At 44.2% G+C, this 20,266-nt stretch overlaps 1 protein-coding gene across 1 annotated transcript in view; it reads right to left on the bottom strand.

Annotated features, from left to right (window-relative positions):
- Positions 1-20,266, bottom strand: part of LOC117352161 (carnitine O-palmitoyltransferase 1, liver isoform-like) — a 238,881-nt gene that overhangs the window by 200,591 nt on the left and 18,024 nt on the right. The window contains 5 exon segments of the mRNA XM_033928380.1: positions 5,085-5,256; positions 8,504-8,529; positions 8,532-8,570; positions 8,573-8,608; positions 8,610-8,648. Coding sequence (XP_033784271.1) covers positions 5,085-5,256; positions 8,504-8,529; positions 8,532-8,570; positions 8,573-8,608; positions 8,610-8,648 — 312 coding nt within the window.

The following is a 20,266-nucleotide window of genomic DNA, read 5'->3' as shown; positions in this document are numbered from 1 at the left end:
TAGAAGTTGGGTCAGGAGCATCAAAGGGTAGGAGTATGGTGATGTCATCAGCGTAGCTGAATGAAGTTACATTCAGATTGTCTAGGGTAGACCCAAGGGAGGACAAGAAGAGGTTGAAGAGAGTAGGTGAGAAAGGTGATCCTTGAGGAACTCCACAGGGGTTGGACCATGGTTCTGATTTAAGATTGTTTGACTTTACTCTATAAGATCTGTATTTAAGGAATCCTTCGAACCAATTGTATACCCTGCCTGAGATCCCTATGGCTTCTAGTGTCTGCAGTAGGATGGTGTGGTCGACCATATTGAATGCTGCAGATAGATCGAGTTGAATTATCAGCATCCTTCTGCCTTTGCTGAGGTGCTGTCGGGCTGTGTCTAGTAGGGTTACTAGTAAAGTCTCCGTGCTGTGGTTGGTAAAGTCTCCGTGCTGGCCTCCAGCCAAGTTATTTACAAGGACAGGATTCATATATCCTTTGGCAGTTCATCAGAAATTAAGTCCTTTAGCCGGTCTGCTTTCAAAAGAAACTGTTTTATTTAATCCAAAAGTAGCCAAATCAAATTTGCCAAGTTTCCTGGATGACATATCTAAAGCATTAATACAAAAAGAGCAACGCTTCATATATAATTGGCAGACCCTGGCCCCAAAGGGTTTAAACTTAGACATAGATTGGCTAGCAGTTTAAAAGCGTGAACCCCATTTTTTAATGAGTTCAATTTTAATATAGTGTTCATTTTCCGGTTGCCTGGGTCGGTAGGATCTTCCGGTTAGCTCTCTTTAAAAACTCACAAGCCGAGTAGAGAGATTCAGTTGGCCCGTTTGCTTTGAGTGAGTCTGATTTCAGTGAGCCTTTACCAGTGTCCCTCCCTGATGAAGAGGTGAAACTCGAGTCGGGGGGACGGGATTGGAAGAACGAATGAACAGTTCTAGGATTTTAACGGAGCACACAAATATACAGTCATCAATGAGAATTAACCAAACCAACTACCCCCCATTCAGATAAGTACATCAAGTTGATCTGAAATAGTTTTCGGTTATTCAGGGAGGGCAGGGGACAGGTGAAGGCGATGATGGTCCCCTTGTTAACCTCATTGTAAGTGACTTCCACTATATTCTGGTTACTTGGTCTGAGCACTTCACAATAATATTTAAAATAATTCAATGAAAATAATATTATTAATAATAGATTATATCTGTGATCACAATATTATATACTGGATTAAACAAAACATTTAAAACAAGTCTCAGTTACTCGTACTTCTTAATTAGCCTGGGCCTGAGGTTCTTAGGCTTTTCTCATTTTAGGGGAACTTTTTAGGTATGTTCCTTAGCCAAAAGCACAAAGAAGAACACAGTTCCTTTAACACTCTTGCCTTAGGGTTTATTTCCCCCCAAGCCCATATACTATACTGCTTTTTCAAGCAGTTCATTCATATCACATAATTCCTTTCCTTTTAGCTTCAGGAGAGAAGTAGGTAAGGTTCAGCCCCAACAAACAAAACAACAACAAAAAAATTGTCCAGCTACCTTTAAAGGTTAGCCCTCCACATTCAGCAAAGCATAAACTGAAGACAGGGGATGGGAGAATTCCACACATATCCTATATTCACAGACCCTCTCCAAGTCTCATGGTTGCTGGCTCTTAAAAATGTTTAATATAACTTTATAAAGGAGTAACTGCCCTAAACCTCTGGCGGTAAATGTCTTTCTTTTGCAGCTCTGCTAAAAAAAATTAAATAAATAAAATAAACCATCAGCAAAAACAAAAGAAAGAAAAAGAACTTCCCCAAACAGAGACTTATCTTATTATGTCAGATTGGTTTTTAATTGAAGCAGTTCAGCTATAGCCCCTTTCAGTTCCTTGATGGATGCCATCTGGTCCAGGGGATTTATCATTTTTAAGCCTATCTGCCTGCATATCTTTTCTAGACTGACTGTCAACTCTGTCAGTTTTCGGTCTTTGTTTCCTGTGGATAGTCTGTCGGCTTCTGGTATGTTGTGTATATCCTCTTCAGTAAATACAGAAGCAGATTGCAGGATTCTGCTCTCCACAGGTTTTTTTCCTCTCTCTCCCATCGTACCTTCAGTGTATGCAATAGTGCTTCCTCCTCCATAGCCTTCCCACTATCAATTGGTGTACCTCAAGGCTGTCCTAGGACCACTCCTTTTCTCAACCTACATTTGCTCACTTGTAGCACTGATCTTCTCCTACAGCTTCCAGTATCACTTCTATGCCAAAAATTCCCAGATCTACCTTTCCACACCAGATATTTCTACCGAAACCCAGACCAGAGTCTCAGTCTGCCTGTCTGACATGCCACCTGGCTATCTCACCGTCATCTAAAACTGAATATGGCTAAAACTGAGCTGCTCATCTTCCTGCCTAAACCCACCTCTCCGCTTCCCCCGTTCTCTGTATATTTAAATTTTTAATGTACAACGCTTTGTAGCGTTTTATCAAATTTTAATAAACTATGAACTATGTCTCTGTGGACAACACTCTCATCCTCCCTGTCTTGTCTGTTTGCAATCTCAGGGTCATCTGACTCCTCTCTCTCCTTCACCACCCAGATATAATATATCACTAAAACCTGCTGCTTCTTCCTCTATAATATTACCAAAATCCAACCCTTAATCTCTAAGCACACTATCTAAACCCTTATCCACGCCCTCATCATCTCATGCTTACACTACTGAAACTCGCTACTCTTAGGCCTTCCGCTTAGACATCTTGCTCTTCTCCAGTCTGTCCAGAATTCAGCTGCATGACTCATATCTCTCTTTTAAAGTAATTTCATTGTCTTCCCATCCATTTCCGAATACAATTCAAGCTTACTGATCTACAAATGCACTCACTTGGCTGACCCTCACTATCTTTCTTCACTTATCTCCCCCTATGTTCTCTGCCTCTGTCCCATGAGCTCAGCTGGTAAGTCGCTCCTTTCTATGCCCTTCTCTTCCTCCACCAGCTCCAGATTTCGTCCCTTTTACCTTGCTGTGCAGAATGCTTGGAACAAGTTGTCCGAATTCCTATGGCAGGCTCCTTCTCTGGCAGTGTTCAAAGCTCAGTTAAAAGCCCACCTCTTTGAGACTGCTTGCCACTCCTAACTCCTTTCATCTTGGTTTCTACATCCTTAACCCTATATGTCATGTCTGTCTGTCCAAGTTAGACTGTAACCTCTTCTGAGCAGGTACGGCCTATTAAATGCCAAACTGTACAGCACTGTGTATATACCCTTCAGCACTATATAAGTGATAAGTAGCAGTAGTAAATAACCATATTCATTAAAGACATTCTGAAAACCCAACTTGTTAAGAATCCCCTGGGATAGGTTTCTGAAACCATTACCTCATTTTTTATAGCACCATAAATAAGAATTGCCATACTAGGACAGACCAAAGGTCCAACAAGCTCAGTATCCTGTTCCCAACAGAAGCCAACCCAGTTCCCAAGTACCTAGCTAGATCCCAAGTAGTAAAATAGGCAGAAAGCAGTGGATTTCCCCAAGCCATCTAAATAATGGCTTATGGACTTCTCTTTTAGGAAATTATTCAAGCCTTTTTTAAATCTGCCATGCTGATTTAACCACATTCCCCAGGAACAAATTTCAGAGTTTAATTGCATGTTCTGTGAAGAAAAAATTTATCTGATTTGTTTTAAATCTACTACATACTTAGTAGCTTCATCACATGCTCCCTAGTCCTAGTATTTTTGAAAAGAGTGAACAAGCGTTTCAACATTTACCCTTTCCACTCTACTCAGTATTTTATAGACCTCTATCATATCACCCCTGAGCCGTCTCTTCTCCAAGCTGAAAAGCCCTAGCCGCTTTGACGTTTCCTCATAGGGACCATAAGAATAGCCTTACTGGGTCAGACCAATGGTTCATCAAGCCCAGTAGCTCATTCTCACGGTGGCCAATCCAGGTCACTAGTACCTGGCCAAAACACAAGGTGTAGCAATATTCCATGCTACCGATACAGGGCAAGCAGTGGCTTCCCCCGTGTCTTTCTGATTAACAGACTATGGACTTTTCCTCCAGGAACTTGTCTAAACCTTTCTTAAACTAGCTAAGATATCCTCTCTTATGACATCCTCAGGCAACTCGTTCCAGAGCTTAACTATTCTCTGAGTGAAAAAAAATTTCCTCCAATTGGTTTTTAAAGTTTTTCGTAACTTCATCGAGCGTCCCCTAGTCTTTGTAATTTTTGACGGAGTGAAAAATCAATCCACTTGTACCCATTCTACTACACTCAGGATTTTGTAGACTTCAATCATATTTCCCCTCAGCCGTCTCTTTTCCAAGCTGAAGAGCCCTAAACATTTTACTCTTTCCTCATACGAGAGGAGTTCCATCCCCTTTACCATCTTGGTCGCTCTTCTTTGAACCTTTTCTAACGCCACCATATCTTTCTTGAGATAAGGAGACCAGAATTGAACGCAATACTCCAGATGAGGTTGCACCATGAAGTGATACAGGGGCATTTTAACATTCTTAAGTCTTGTTAACCATCCCTTTTTTAATAATTCCTAGCATCCTATTTGCTTTTTTGGCCGCCACCACCACCACACATTGGGTGGAAGATTTCATCATATTGTCTACGATGACACCCAGATCCTTTTCCTGGGCGCTAACCTCCAAGGTGGATTCCAGCATCCAGTAACTGTGATTCAGGTTATTCTTCCCAATGTGCATCACTTTGCATTTGTCCACATTAAATTTCATCTGCCAATTTCCTAAGGTGCATGCATCACCTTACACTTATCCATGTTAAACCTCATTTGCCATGTCTTCCATTTTATGGTGATATCTTTTAAAGATATCTTGTCCTGAACCATGCTCTTTTGAGTGACTGATGGCCTTCCCTCAGTTTCTAGTTTAAAAGCTGCTCTATCTCCTTTTTAAATGTTGACACCAGCAGCCTGGTTCCACTCTGGTTAAGGTTGAGCCCATCTGTGCAAAATAGGTTTCCTAGGTACCAGGCTGAGATCCAACGAAACCAGGGAAAAAGCACAAAGACAAATGCAAATAATAAGAACAGTAATTAGGAAAGAGACCTCTCAGGTTTTGTACTAATTACTCACCATCCAGATCTTAGTTGCTGTGGAAAGCTTGCCGTGTTCTGCGAACATCCATCCATGGTAAGAAAGCAACATCTTCAGCGAGTAGCGCATGATTATGATCAGAGTAACCCATAAGCCTGTGCCAAATAGCATCGCACTAATGACATTCTGGGTTTGATAGGACATAATACCACTATGAAAATAAAAACAACAAAAAATACAGCATAAAACTTTCCGTTTCATTATCTTAACACCACAGTTTAGAGTCACTCAATCTGCCCTGAAAAGCTCTTTTTTTAATGTAAATAACCCCAATTAGCACAGTTTGTCTCCATATCCTTTACTAGCTTTAGTGGTTCTTATATGTACACCTTCTCTTTATGAGGATAGGTACCAAATGCGGACTGACAAATGCCTTAGAGAAAGGGGAAGGGAAAGCAGTTTACATACAGGTATTTATTTTGTACCTGGGTTAATGGAAGGTTAAGTGACTCGCCCAGAGTCACAAAGAGCTGCAGTGGTTCTCAGGCCACTACACTAATCATTAGGCTACTCCGCCAGCTAATTTAGACCATGATAAGTTATGTAGGTACAAATGAAATTCAGTGTCATACCTGCGTAAGTCACCAGGCAAAGACAAGATTGCTATCTATGCAGGCCTACTTAATTTCTCTTCTCCTCCCTGTTTCTTACTTTAAAAAAAACCAAAAAAGCACAAAAAATAAACCCTTCTCTTTCCTTTGTTAAATCTTATTTCCTCTTCCTCTTCATAGGACTAAGAGTAAGACTTATAGTCCCACCCACCCCAGGGACCACTTTTCATATATAGAGATCCAAATAATCAGGACTACTCAAATCAAGTCACTTCCCAACCAATCAAGATGACCTTTATTCTATGCAATCAATGTGGTGCTTTAATTCCAAGACACACTATTTGGAGGCTTAAGGCTTGCCCCATCTCTCATCAACTTACCAGTATTAAGGATGAGCTCTGCAAACTTAAACAGGAATTGAATACAATTAAAGCAGCTTCCATCACTCCACAAAATCATACCAACTTACCACCTCTACCTCAAAGAATAAAACAGCCCAGGAATAAATGGGTCACAGTAGGCTCAGGAAGACTGCGACATGTAACACAGCAACATCCACCTTCACAAATATTATCTCTACAGAATTCCTTCGCTCCACTAGTGCACTGCGATACTCAGGAAAACAGAAGGGAGGTGGGACTGGAACCAATGAAGGTAACTCAAGAGAACAAGCGCACCCTAAGTACAAATAAAAAAGCCAAAAACAGGAAACTATTACTGTTGGGGGATTCCATCATCAGAGGCATTAACCTTGGAACATAGGGCGAGGAGACCAAAATAGTGAAATGTCTTCCAGGATCCTCAGCTACCAGGAGTTCCAGGCAAAGGAAGAAACTAAGGATTTTAACACTGATGTTGTTATCCATCTGGGAACAAATGACCTGGACAACAACTCCACACTTGCAGCACAGAAAACTTTTCGGGAGCTTGGTGAGGGAGTGAAACCTTTTGTACAGACTTTAGCTTTTTCTGAAATACTGCCTGCATATGGAAAGGGAGAGCAAAGAGTGAAAAACACAAAGGACTTTAATAGATGGCTCAAAGCCTGGTGTCATCAAGAAGGCTTCAAGTACATAGGAGGATGGGGAAATACATGGAAGGACAAGAAGCTTTATTGCACTGATGGGCTACATATTACTACAGAACACAGAGAAAAACCCAGCAAAACAATCAAGCCCCTGATACCCATCAATAACCAGAACTCCACATACCTCCCCCCACCCCCAAGCTCCACATCCAGCAAAGAGGGACCTCCTTTTGTTTCAATGCAAAGAAATGCAGAGCAATGCATTTGGGGATTAATAATAGGAAGGAACCGTATATGCTGGGAGGAGAGAAGCTGATATGCACGGACTGGGAGAGGGATCTTGGGGTTATAGTGTCCGAAGATCTAAAGGCGAAAAAACAGTGTGACAAGGCAGTGGCTGCTGCCAGAAGGATGCTGGGCTGTATAAAGAGAGGCGTAGTCAGTAGAAGGAAGAAGGTGTTGATGCCCCTGTACAGGTCATTGGTGAGGCCCCACTTGGAGTATTGTGTTCAGTTTTGGAGACCGTATCTGGCGAAAGACGTAAGAAGACTTGAGGCGGTCCAGAGGAGGGCGACGAAAATGATAGGAGGCTTGCGCCAGAAGACGTATGAGGAGAGACTGGAAGCCCTGAATATGTATACCCTAGAGGAAAGGAGAGACAGGGGGAGATATGATTCAGACGTTCAAATACTTAAAGGGTATTAACGTAGAACAAAATCTTTCTTCCAGAGAAAGGAAAAATGGTAAAACCAGAGGACATAATTTGAGGTTGAGGGGTGGTAGATTCAGGGGCAATGTTAGGAAATTCTACTTTACGGAGAGGGGTAGTGGTTGCCTGGAATGCCGCTCCCGAAAGAGGTGGTGGAGAGGTAAAACTCTGACTGAGTTCAAAGAAGCGTGGGATGAACACAGAGGATTTAGAATCAGAAAATAATATTAAATATTGAACTAAGGCCAGTACTGGGCAGACTTACACGATCTGTGTCTGTATATGGCCGTTTGGTGGAGGATGGGCTGGGGAGGGCTTCAATGGCTGGGAGGGTGTAGATGGGCTGGAGTAAGTCTGAACAGAGATTTCGGCAGTTGGAACCCAAGCATAGTACCGGGTAAAGCTTTGGATTCTTGCCCAGAAATAGCTAAGAAGAAAAAATTTAAAAATTTAAATTGAATCAGGTTGGGCAGACTGGATGGACCATTCGGGTCTTTATCTGCCGTCATCTACTATGTTACTATGAGTCACTACAATGTGCTGAGAGAGTGGATTGGAAGCCTGCGCCCACTGAGATGCCAGTACACAGATTCTGAATGCTTATTCTTGACTGAGGACTATGTATAAAAAAAACAAAAAAAAACTAAAAGTAGAGAACTTGTCCATAGTGGCAATCAAATTTCTTATTTTATTTCCCCAGAGAAAGAATGAAACTGGATCGATTACTATGGGAAACTTTTGTGGAGAACTTTCTTACCTGTCAAGGGAACAGTTAATATGAGACAGATCATACCAACTGTGTCTTGGTCTGTTTGCTAGTTGCAGTGACCCCTATTTGTTATACATGTTACCTAATTAGTTAACTATTTAACAATAAAATGAGCATTTCAAAATCTCTGCTGCTCAGAGCTCAGGAGCACTTAGTTGAAATTTTGTTTGACTTAAGGGGTACTTGGGCTTGAAGTTGGGAAACAATGCATTATAACATTCAACTAGCGTAATTCTAGAAAACTCATATTTGAATTAGAAACTGTCAATCACCTCTAGTTTATCTAAGTTCCATTGCTTATAGAGACAGGTTTAAGGAAACATTTTGATTCAATGCACTTACGTGTACTTCAGGGTCTGATTTGATTTTTAGCTATTATTCCTAGAGATGGGTCAATTTTGGCATGTGTTTGTTTGACATTACCCCTACCACTACCATAAGCCAACTGTGACGGGCTCGCTGGATACACTCCGGTAAGGATTCCATTCTACAAAAAAAAAACATAAAAAGACTCCCAGTTAGGCTCTAATATAAACATAATGTAATGCAACTTATTATTTTTGATTTTCTTTACAATACAATACAATCTAAAACAGAAGTCAAAATTGATAGATGCTAAGGAAGTAATCTGTGTCAATAGCTATTGACATTTAAACAAACATTTGCCAGATAGAGAAAAGTACCAATTTTATTTCTGCCTCAAGAATTAGACATATCAAACTCTGTATAACAAAGCCTGATATAAATATCATATAACTACTAACATTTATAGGAGTGGCCAAGATGACTGCATGGTGGCATGACTGTGGTGATGACACCAGTGTTGAATCTCTCTTGCTGTTCCTTTTCCCTTGCTTTTTGCTTTGAATGCCCCACATGAAGATGAAGGGAGATAGTAAAGGTCATCCCCTCACTGGTCAGGAACATCATCACCCGTTTAGCAGAAGATTGACAGTATATCAGCGTGACTCCAACATTTAAGACCAGAGAAGGAAAGCCCTGTAATGGGACAAAGGCGAAGCATCTTTTGGCTTGAGATCACTTTATCACCATGTCTTAGAAGCGTCAGCAGCACGTGTATTGTTGCTCAGGCATCAGAACTTGCAGCACCAGAAGCCCGAAATGGGGGCAAGGCAGCCTCAATGTAGCTCCTGCAGTGATTACTTGGACATTATTTAGAATAGCTTTGCAAGATCTAAATTCCTTATACAAAATTCACAAAGGCTTCCAAATAAATATAACCTAACTTAACTTTATACTTCTATACCGCCATAACCAAACGATTTCTAGGCGGTTTACACAAAAGAAGGCTGGACAATCAGCGAAATACAAATAGTTAAATAACACAAGAAGTTTCTTAAATATACTCAGTATAGAGTTTTGCTAACAATTATTACCCACATTTAGGAAAAGCACAGTTACTTACCGTATCAGGTGTTATCCAGGGACAGCAGGCAGATATTCTTGACTGATGGGGTGATGGCACCGACGGAGCCCCGGTACGGACAATTTTAGAGTGATTGCACTCTAAGAACTTGGAAAGTTCTAGAAGGCCGCACCGCGCACGCGCGAGTGCCTTCCCGCCCGACAGAGGCGCGTGGTCCCCAGTTAGGATAAGCCAGCTAAGAAGCCAACCCGGGGAGGTGGGTGGGACGCAAGAATATCTGCCTGCTGTCCCTGGATAACACCTGTTACGGTAAGTAACTGTGCTTTATCCCAGGACAAGCAGGCAGCATATTCTTGACTGATGGGTGACCTCCAAGCTAACAAAAAGAGGGATGGAGGGAAGGTTGGCCATTAGGAAAACAAATCTTGCAAAACAGATTGGCCGAAGTGTCCATCTCGTCTGGAGAATGCATCCAGACAATAGTGAGATGTAAAAGTGTGAACTGAGGACCAAGTAGCAGCCTTGCAGATTTCCTCAATAGGCGTGGAACAGAGGAAAGCCACAGATGCTGCCATAGCTCTAACTTTATGGGCCGTGACAGAACCTTCCAGTGTCAGTCCGGACTGAGCATAACAAAATGAAATGCACGCTGCAAGCCAATTTGACAATGTACGTTTAGTAACAGGACGTCCTAATTTATTCGGATCAAAGGACAGAAAGAGTTGGGGAGATGATCTGTGGGGCTTAGTACGGTCTAAATAGTAAGCTATAGCCCGCTTACAGTCCAAAGTATTCAGAGCCTGTTCTCCAGAATGCGAGTGAGGTTTCGGAAAGAAGACAGGCAGAACAATGGATTGGTTGAGATGGAATTCAGAGACAACCTTAGGGAGAAACTTTGGATGTGTACGTAGAACCACCTTGTCATGATGGAAGACTGTAAAAGGTGGATCCGCAACTAGTGCATGTAGCTCACTGACCCTCCTGGCAGAGGTAAGAGCAATAAGGAAAAGTATCTTCTAAGTAAGAAACTTGAAAGAAGCGGTAGCCAAAGGTTCAAATGGAGGCTTCATTAAGGCAGAAAGAACTACATTGAGATCCCAGATAACAGGAGGGGCTTTAAGAGGTGGTTTCACATTAAAAAGACCCCGCATGAACCTGGACACCAAGGGATGAGCTGAGAGGAGTTTTCCATGAACTGGCTCATGAAAAGCAGCAATAGCACTGAGGTGGACTCTGATTGAAGTAGACTTGAGGCCAGAGTCAGACAAAGAAAGAAGATAATCCAACAAGGTCTCCACTGCAAGGGAAGTGGGATCATGATGATGAAGAAGACACCAGGAAGAAAAACGTGTCCACTTCTGATGGTAACATTGTAGAGTGGCCGGTTTCCTGGAGGCATCCAGAATGGAACGAACGGGCTGAGACAAAAGAGTATCATGAGAAGTCATCCCGAGAGAAACCAAGCTGTCAGGTGCAGAGACTGAAGGTTGGGATGCAGAAGGGTCTCCTGATGTTGCGTAAGCAGCGACGGAAACAGTGGAAGAAGAAAAGGCTCCCTGGAACTGAGTTGAAGTAGAAGGGAAAACCAATGTTGCCTGGGCCACCGTGGAGCAATCAGAATCATGGTGGCTCGTTCCCTCTTGAGCTTGAACAAGGTTCTTAACATGAGAGATAGAGGAGGGAAAGCGTATAGGACCAATCGAGGAGAAATGCATCCGCTGGCAGACGGTGAGGAGAGTAGAGTCTGGAGCAGAATAGGGACAGCTGGTGATTGTGAGGAGCTGCAAAGAGGTCTATCTGAGGAGTGCCCCACTGAGCGAAGATGGACTGCAGAGTTAAAGGATCGAGTGCCCACTCGTGAGGCTGGAGAATTCTGCTGAGCTTGTCCGCCAAGGAATTCTGTTCTCCCTGAATGTAGATAGCTTTCAGGAATAGATGGTGATCTGTGGCCCAAGCCCAAATCTTCTGGGCTTCTTGGCACAAGAGGCGAGAGCCTGTCCCACCCTGCTTGTTGATGTAGTACATCGCAACTTGATTGTCTGTGCACAGCAGGAGGACTTGAGGAAAGAGAAGATGTTGGAAGGCCTTGAGGGCATAAAACATTGCTCTGAGTTCCAGGAAATTGATGTGATGCTTCATTTCCTGAGCTGTCCAAAGTCCTTGAGTTTGGAACTCGTTCAAATGAGCCCCCCAGGCATAAGGGGAGGCGTCGGTGGTGATGACAAGTTGATGAGGAGGTAGATGGAACAGAAGACCTCTGGAGAGATTTGAGGATATCAACCACCATTGTAGAGACTGACGAAGAGATGATGTGACAGATATGTGACGTGAGCAAGGATCCATCGCTTGGGACCACTGGGTAGCTAGGGTCCATTGAGGAGTGCGCAGGTGAAGACGTGCAAGTGGTGTGACATGAACTGTGGAGGCCATGTGACCCAAGAGTATCATCATTTGTTTGGCAGAGATGGAACGTTGTGGAAGCACCTGCTGACATAGAGATTGAAGCGTTTGAAGACGGTTGGAAGGCAGGAACGCTCTCATGAGGACTGTGTCCAAGACTGCTCCAATGAATTGAAGTCTCTACGTGGGGATGAGATGAGATTTGGGTAGATTGATCTCGAACCCCAGCAAACGTAGAAATAGGATGGTCTGGTTGGTGGCCTGAAGTACTGTTTGAGATGAATTGGCCTTTATCAACCAATCGTCCAGGTAAGGAAACACCTGAAGGTGGTGGGAACGCAGAAAAGCAGCCACCACAATCAGACATTTGGTGAACACTCTTGGAGAGGAGGCAAGACCGAAGGGTAGTACCTTGTACTGGTAATGACAACGATTGATCATGAAGCGTAGGTACTGTCTGGAGGCCAGATTGATCGGTATGTGAGTGTATGCTTCTTTGAGATCGAGGGAACATAGCCAGTCGTCTTGATTGAGAAGAGGGTAAAGAGTGGCTAAAGAGAGCATTCTGAATTTCTCTTTAACTAAGCATTTGTTGAGATCGCGAAGATCTAGGATGGGTCTGAGATCTCCTGTTTTTTTGGGGACTAGGAAATAACGGGAGTAGAATCCCTGCCCCTTTTGATCTAGAGAAACTTCCTCTATGGCGTTCAGAAGGAGGAGGGATTGAACCTCCTGAAGAAGGAGTGAAACCTGAGGAGTGTTCGAAGCAGACTCTCTTGGTAGACTTTGGGCAGGAAGTGTCTGAAAGTTGAGAGAGTAGCCGTGGCGGATGATGTTGAGGACACACTGATCCGCGGTGATGGTTTCCCAACGGCTTATGAAAAGAGTAAAGCGTCCTCCTATGGGCTGCGGACGGTGGGCAGCAGGAGGGAGACTGGCTATGTCCTGGAGAACCAAGTCAAAAGGGTTGAGTGGATTTTTGTGAAGGGGGAGGTTTCACTTGTTGTTGCTGCTTTGCTGGTCTAGCAGCTTGTCTCTGTTGTTGCCTTTGACGCCTGGGTTGTTGCGGGGCCTGTGGTAAAGGACGAGCCACAAATCTACGCTGGTAGGCCGACTGCTGGCGAAAAGGCCTGGTAGGTGGGGTCTTCTTTTTTGTTTTGAGAAGAGTATCCCACCTGGTCTCATGAGCTGAGAGCTTTTGTGTAGTGGAGTCCATGGATTCTCCAAACAGCTCATCCCCCAGGCAAGGTGCATTAGCCAGTCGATCCTGATGATTGACATCAAGTTCTGAAACTCTGAGCCAGGCCAGGCGACGCATGGCCACCGACATAGCCGTGGCCCGAGAGGTCAGCTCAAAGGTGTCATAGATCGATCTGACCATGAACTTACGGAGTTGTAAGAGCGATGAAGAAGTTTGGCGAAAAGCAGATCTTTTACGGTCAGGGAGGTATTTTTCAAAAGATGACAAATTCTGAATGAGATGCTTAAGGTAGAACGAAAAATGAAAAGCATAGTTCCCAGATCTATTAGCTAGCATCGCATTCTGATATAACCGCTTGCCAAACTTATCCATGGCCTTACCTTCTCTGCCAGGAGGGACAGAGGCGTACACACTAGCCCCCGTGGATTTCTTTAAAGTAGATTCCACTAGTAAAGACTCATGGGGGAGTTGCGGTTTGTCAAAGTCAGGAATAGGTATGACCTTATACAAGGAGTCCAGTTTGCGAGGAGCTCCTGGAATGGTCAAAGGTGTCTCTAGATTTTTATAGAAAGTCTCTCGCAAAATATCATGGAGAGGCAATTTCAAGAATTCCCTTGGAGGCTGGTCAAAGTCCAGTGCATCGAGAAATGCCTTATATTTTTTTGGATTCAGCCTCCAAGGGAATAGAGAGAGAGTCGCACATTTCTTTGAGAAAAGAGGTAAAAGAAGATGCATCAGGCTTAGAGGACGGATCTAATACAGAAGGGTCCTCGTCCCCTGACGAACACTCTCCCTCAGAGAGAAGCGGCTCCTCTGAATCACCCCACAGATCAGGGTCCCTCACCTGAAAACTACGGTCCCGAGACTCCGGTGTGGAGGGTTCTAGGTGTCGAGTTTTATGAGTCGACTTACCAGACCTCTGTGAAACGGTACCGGGAGATGTCATCGGGCGTGCCGGTGCCGAAGTTTGCACCGCCTGGTGTAAAGACCTCGGTTCCGGAGCTAAAACTGGCATGGATACCGAGGAAGCTGTTTGTACCGGTACCGACAAAGTGGATGCCGATAAAAGAGGCTGTTCCACTGCCGGTACCGGTAGCTCAGACCGGACCGGGACTGGAAGGCTCGGTGTCAGAAGAGCAGGCAGGAGCTGCTGCAATTGCTCTTTAAGCTGAACTTGCAGGACGGCGGCAATTCGCTCATCCAGTGAAGGCACCGTTACCGCTTTTTTCTTCTGCGGTACCTTTGGTGCCGCTCTACACTCCGAAGAGGAACCCGAGGTCGAAGGGCTAACCTCAATCGGATCGGAGCGCTTCCGTGGGCGCCTCGAGGTCGGCAGGATTGGGCTCGCTGCCACTGAGACCGGAGGGCGCTCCAGCGGGGAAGGCTTCTTAGCCGGCTTACCTGAGGAATATGACGCCGGCGCGGTATCGCGCGGTGTCGATGAAGTAGGTGCCGACTGCATCGGGGCTGAAGTCGGAGTCGGTACCGCCGAACCCAACATCTCGGTACCAAACAATAACCGCTGTTGAATTTAGCGGTTTTTAAGAGTTCTCTTTTTCAGAGTGGCACAGCGGGTGCAGGTGGACGCCTGATGGTCAGGACCGAGGCACTGTAAGCACCAGTTGTGCGGGTCGGTGAGAGAAATGGGCCTTGCGCACCGCTGGCACTTCTTAAAACCGGGTTGGGGGGGCATGAACGTAAAAACGGCTTCTGCCAAATCGAAGGCCGAGGCCTCGATGGTGGCAGCAGGCCCCGCCGGGGCGAACCCGAAAAAATGAGAAAAAAAGAAAATTCTTCTCTGTTTTTGTTTTTGTTTTTTTAAAGAAAATAAGTAAAGAAGGGAAAAAATACCGAAAAAGTTTACGCGAGCGGGAAGGCGTAGAGAAAAAATTTTCAACAGCCATTGAAAGTGCGTCTTCTTAGCTCCGCGGAAACTAAGAAACTGGGGACCGCGCGCCTCTGTCGGGCGGGAAGGCACTCGCGAGTGCGCGGTGCGGCCTGCTAGAACTTTCCAAGTTCTTAGAGTGCAATCACTCTAAAATTGTCCGTACCGAGGCTCCGTCGGTGCCGTCACCCATCAGTCAAGAATATGCTGCCTGCTTGTCCTGGGATAATAAATTTATCAAATAGTGCTTACTTAATTTCTTTTCGAAATGCATTATAAGATAACATAGCTTCACCAATGTATTTGCCCAGCCAGGACTGCTGTTTACCCACTTGAAATGTGAGTCTTACCTAAAAAAGTCTTGTATCTGCAACTAGTAACTTTTGGATAAGCGAATAACTGTAAATTCCTAGTTTTTCTCATTGGGCTGTACAACACGAAATGAGATAAAATATAATATAATATAATTTTATTTTTATATACCGCCAAAGCCATGAAAAGTTCGAGGCGGTTTACAACAAGAAGCGCTGGACAATCAGCGAAGAGGTCAACAATTCAAAGACATCTATACAATCTTATATAATGGAAGAAGTAGAAAGCTATATAGTTCTTAAGGTTAATGGTTGAATTTGCAGTGCTATAACATTCTTAATTTACAAATCGATTGAACAAACTCATTTTTATCAATTTTCTAAAATTGAGGTAGGTTGAGGAGTGCGTGATAATGTTACTCAGCCAATCGTTCCATGTGCCTGCCTGGAAGGCGAGAGTTCTGGCCAGGAGTCTTTTGTAGTGGCAGGCCTTTATTGTTGGGTAGGTGAACAGATGTATTCTTCGTGTGAGCCTAATAGAACTTGCCAGATTAAATTGTGAAACTAGGTAAGTGGGGGCCAGACCAAATATTGATTTATAACACAGACAAGAGAACTTAAACAGAATTTGCGCCTCCAGGGGCAGCCAGTGGAGTGTTTGATAATAGGAGCTTATGTTATCCCATTTCTTCAGCCCAAAAATCAGTCAAACTGCTGAATTTTGAATGACCCTGAATCTTAGAATGTTTTTTTTGAAGGATCCCAAGTAAATGATGTTGCAATAATCGAGCATGCTTAAGATGGAAGATTGAACCAGTAAGCGGAAAGATGCTACATCAAAGTATTTTCTGATGGTTCTGAGTTTCCAAAGTAAAGAGAAGCATTTTTTAATCAGCAAATCTGTGTGAGCATTTAGAGTAAGGTGGCAGTCTAGAGTCACTCCCAGAATTTTAATGGAATGGTCAATAGGGAAGACCTGACCGTTCAAGGAGATCGAAGAGTGTTTGATTTTGTCGTTAGGGCTTGCCAGGAAGAATTTAGTTTTGTCTGTGTTGAGCTTCAATTTGAAGTCGGTCATCCATAGTTCAATTTGTTCTAGAATGAATGATATATGAATCTTTGTCTCTGTCAGAGTAGTAAATGGAATAACTATGGTGATATCATCAGCATAGATATAAAATGTAATTTTTAAGCTTTGTAGTAAGTTCCCCAGTGAGGCAAGGTATGTGTTGAACAATGTAGGGGATAGAGGAGAGATCCTGCAGGACTCTGCAAGAATTTACCCAACTACAGGATTTTTTATTGTCACTATAGACTTGATATGACCGTTTGCTCAAAAAACTCTGAAACCATTTTAACATGTTACCTGAAAGACCGATTGATTCCAGACAGTCAATCAGAATGACATGGTCGACCAGTTCGAAGGCACTACTCAGGTCTAGTTGCAGAATTAGGGCACTGGTACCCTGACTGAATAAGGTATGAAGGAAATCCAGCAGTGATGCAATGACAGTTTCAGTGCTGAACCCAGAACGAAAACCTGACTGATTGTCTTGCAGTACGCTAAATTTGTCCAAATACATTACTAGTTCCAAGCCTTCCATCAGTTTAACGAAGAAGGGAGTGCTCGTGATTGGTCTGTAATTAGAGGTCAGTTTGGTAGATTCTTTAGGATTTTTGACAATTGGGGTGATCAGAATCTGGCCTAATTCTTCAGGGAAGGTAAGAGAGAGGAGAGCCAGTTGTATAACTTGGCTTTAAATGAGACTGGAGCAACTTTCATTATATTTGGGGGGCAGCAGTCTAATCTGAGGTAGGAATCGGCATATTTCATGTAATATTTGAAGAAATGTTGCCAGGATGGAGTAGAAAAATTAAAGATAAGTTGGGGCCAATCCCCGTATCAAAGGAGTTCAGAACTACTCTCACAACAGGTTATACATATGTACAAACTCTTGTTAACCGGTCTCTAAGAAACAGATTAGATAAGCAGAAGATTGAAATCTGAAACAGGCACAGCAAGGACAGGGCGGGTGACTAGAATGTCTCACCTATCTACTGGAAAAGAGCTAACCAGGGTAGGTACATAATCTCCTTTTCCAATGCATTAGGTAAGACATTCTAGATCATAGGGACTAAAGCAGTCCCCCAAGAAAGCTAGCGTGGGCTTGCTATGCCGGTCCTTAAGACCGAGGACCCAAATGTCAGAGTCCTGTCTGGCACCAACATCCACTCTGTAGAAATTAGCAAACATGTGAAAAGAAGATCACGTCGCCGCCCTGCAAATCTCCTCAGGAGGAACAGATCTAGCTTTCATCCATGAAGAAGCTACACTCCTGGAAAAGTGCCTTAACATAAATAGGGAATGTAAGCGGACTAAATGGCTCTATGAATCCATCTACAGATCATAGCCTTAGAAGTGGGGAAAACCCCGCAGACTAAAATAAGCCACCACAACAGGTGGTCAGAAAGTGAAACTCTTGAGATACCCACCAATAATGCAAGAGCACCCTGTGCACGTCCAAGTTCTTTACAGATGATCCCGAAATTGGAGCCCATCAGCTGAACAACCGGGAAATACACTTCTAGATGGACACGTAAAGCCGAAACCACCTTTGGCAAAAAGGAAGGAACTGTCTGCTCTCAGGAACTCGGAACAAAGGATATCGACATGACAACGCCTGCCATTCGGAAACTCTACGGTTTCAAGACAGAGCAACCAGAAAAACCAGTCTGAAGAGTTAAGTCCTGGAGAGAAGCATCCCTCAGCGGTTCAAAAGGAGCCCTGACAAAGCCAGACAGCACCACATTAAGGTCAGGGAACGGATTCTTAACGAGCAGCCAGACCCGAAAATATTTTTGCAAAACTGAGCAACATCCGGATGCAACTCCAAAGAGAACTGCCAATCCTGGGATCTAAAACCGGAGAGACCGGCCCCCAGGGTCTGCAGAAACACCACCATGAGGCCTTTATCCAGACCCGCTTTGAGTAAGCAAGGACCTGCAACACCTGAGCCGAAGAAGGGTCCACCTGTTCTTGTCACTCCAGTGCTCGAAACGCATTCTACACCTTAGCGTAAGCCGACACCGTGGACGACTAGGTAGACCTAAGAAGCTTTAGCTATGACAAGCACCAAATAGCTTTTTTTTTTAAAAAAAAAAAACCTGTACGCTCAAGGGCCAAGCCGTAAGAGCACAATGACCCAGCTTCTTCATGGCAACTGGGCCTGGGTGAGAAGGTCAGGAAAGACAGGCGCAGACTATATGCCACCCGCAGCCGCATCAGATCTGTGCACCATGGCCTTCCATGCAAACCAGGCACCACCAGAATGACGTGGCCAGAATGAGTTGCAATCCTCTGAAGGACCCAGCTGAACAGTGGCCAAGGCAGAAAAAAACATATAGAAGAAATGCCAGAGGACACAGTTGCTCAAGAGTATCAAGTCTCTCGCTTCTGAGCCAGAACTGTGACTGAAGAAGGGTGGAGCCATCTTGCTTTGCGCCGCAGCCATGATATCGAGGCGGGGCTGCCCCCAGCGCTTCACAATCGCCCAAAATGCCTACAGGACTAGGGTCCACTCCCCGGAACTCTAAATTGAGGGCTGAGGAAGTCTACTGGAACGTTGGCCACTGTGTCCACATGTGACGCCATCAGCGCAAGGAGAAGACTTGCCACCCAAAGGAAAAGAAGTTTCCCCTCCTGAGCCAAGGGAGAGTTCTTGGTTCCTCTCTGACGAATAACGGAAACCATTGCCATTAATGATTGACCACTTCTGTGATGACGGAGTCCAACAGTCCTGACGACCATAGTGAGCCCCTCCCAGCCACAAAGGCTGGCATTCGTGGTTACTACAATCCAGGAGGCAATGCTTAATGGAACGCTCTGGCAGAGTGACTGAGGTCAAAGCCATCAGGTCATGCACACTCTGGCTACCGAAGTCCACTGCAGACTCAGCTCTAAGACATCTCAGTAGGGGACCCAGTGAGAGAGAAAGGCATGCATGCGTTCATCCAGGGAACCACATCCAGCTTGGTAAGCCTTGTCACTTGCTGGGGCCCCAAAAAGACTGCAGGGGACCACCAACAGGTGGCAGCACAGACCCTGGCGTAACACCCAAGGAGGGAGACCCTACAAAACCAATACAGTTCTCTGGTTTAGAAAAAAAACAACCCAAAAATACTTCAGACAATTGCAATTCCATTTTAATCCACAGTTCAGGCAAAAACAAATAACAGGCTTTCTGCACTGACTGCTATTCAGTTTCAATAGTTCATCAGTGAGCAAAAAAACAACAAACAAAACTATTTCACTGGCTTTGACTCCAATAACCAAACAGTTCACAGTAGCCAGTCTGTATTTCACCAAAAACTCAAGCACTTCTCCCAGGTAAGTAACACAGAGTTGAGGAAAATTTGAGCAGCTTTATAGTTCCAAACAAGGAAAAGAAAAAAAAAAAACAATTCTACTCCTCTTCCTAGAGACCTGGGCTTTGAATAACTCAGTCCTGCTCTTCACCAGACTCTTGCAAGCTCAATACTATTGCCTCACTAGGCCATGGCAACTCTCTAGTTCCTGGGAACTGAGACAACATTGCTGGGTTCACTAACAAAAAGCTTTCAACAAGCACCCTCAAAATCCCTACCCGAGATATTCGGTGAACCCTGCCATAACTTTGGAACTCACTTTGTTGCCATAATCCACCTCAGTTCCAAGGCAACAGAAAAAAAATCCACCAGCTTTCTCAATGCTCAGTCACAGCCGGTGTACAGCAAATCAATCAGGGCTGTGCACAATTCTAGTCCTGCTCTGGCCCAGCCCCCACTCTGTGCAACAAAAAAATAACTTCTCCAATACAGTTCCTTGGTATCCAATTCATTTAGCAAACTGTCCCAACAAAAATATCCAAGGAAATCACTGGCA

This window comes from Geotrypetes seraphini, chromosome 19, assembly GCF_902459505.1.
Source record: "Geotrypetes seraphini chromosome 19, aGeoSer1.1, whole genome shotgun sequence".
Classification (NCBI taxonomy): domain Eukaryota; kingdom Metazoa; phylum Chordata; class Amphibia; order Gymnophiona; family Dermophiidae; genus Geotrypetes; species Geotrypetes seraphini.
Note: the sequence above shows the minus strand (reverse complement) of the source record. Positions and strands in the feature narration are given on the sequence as shown.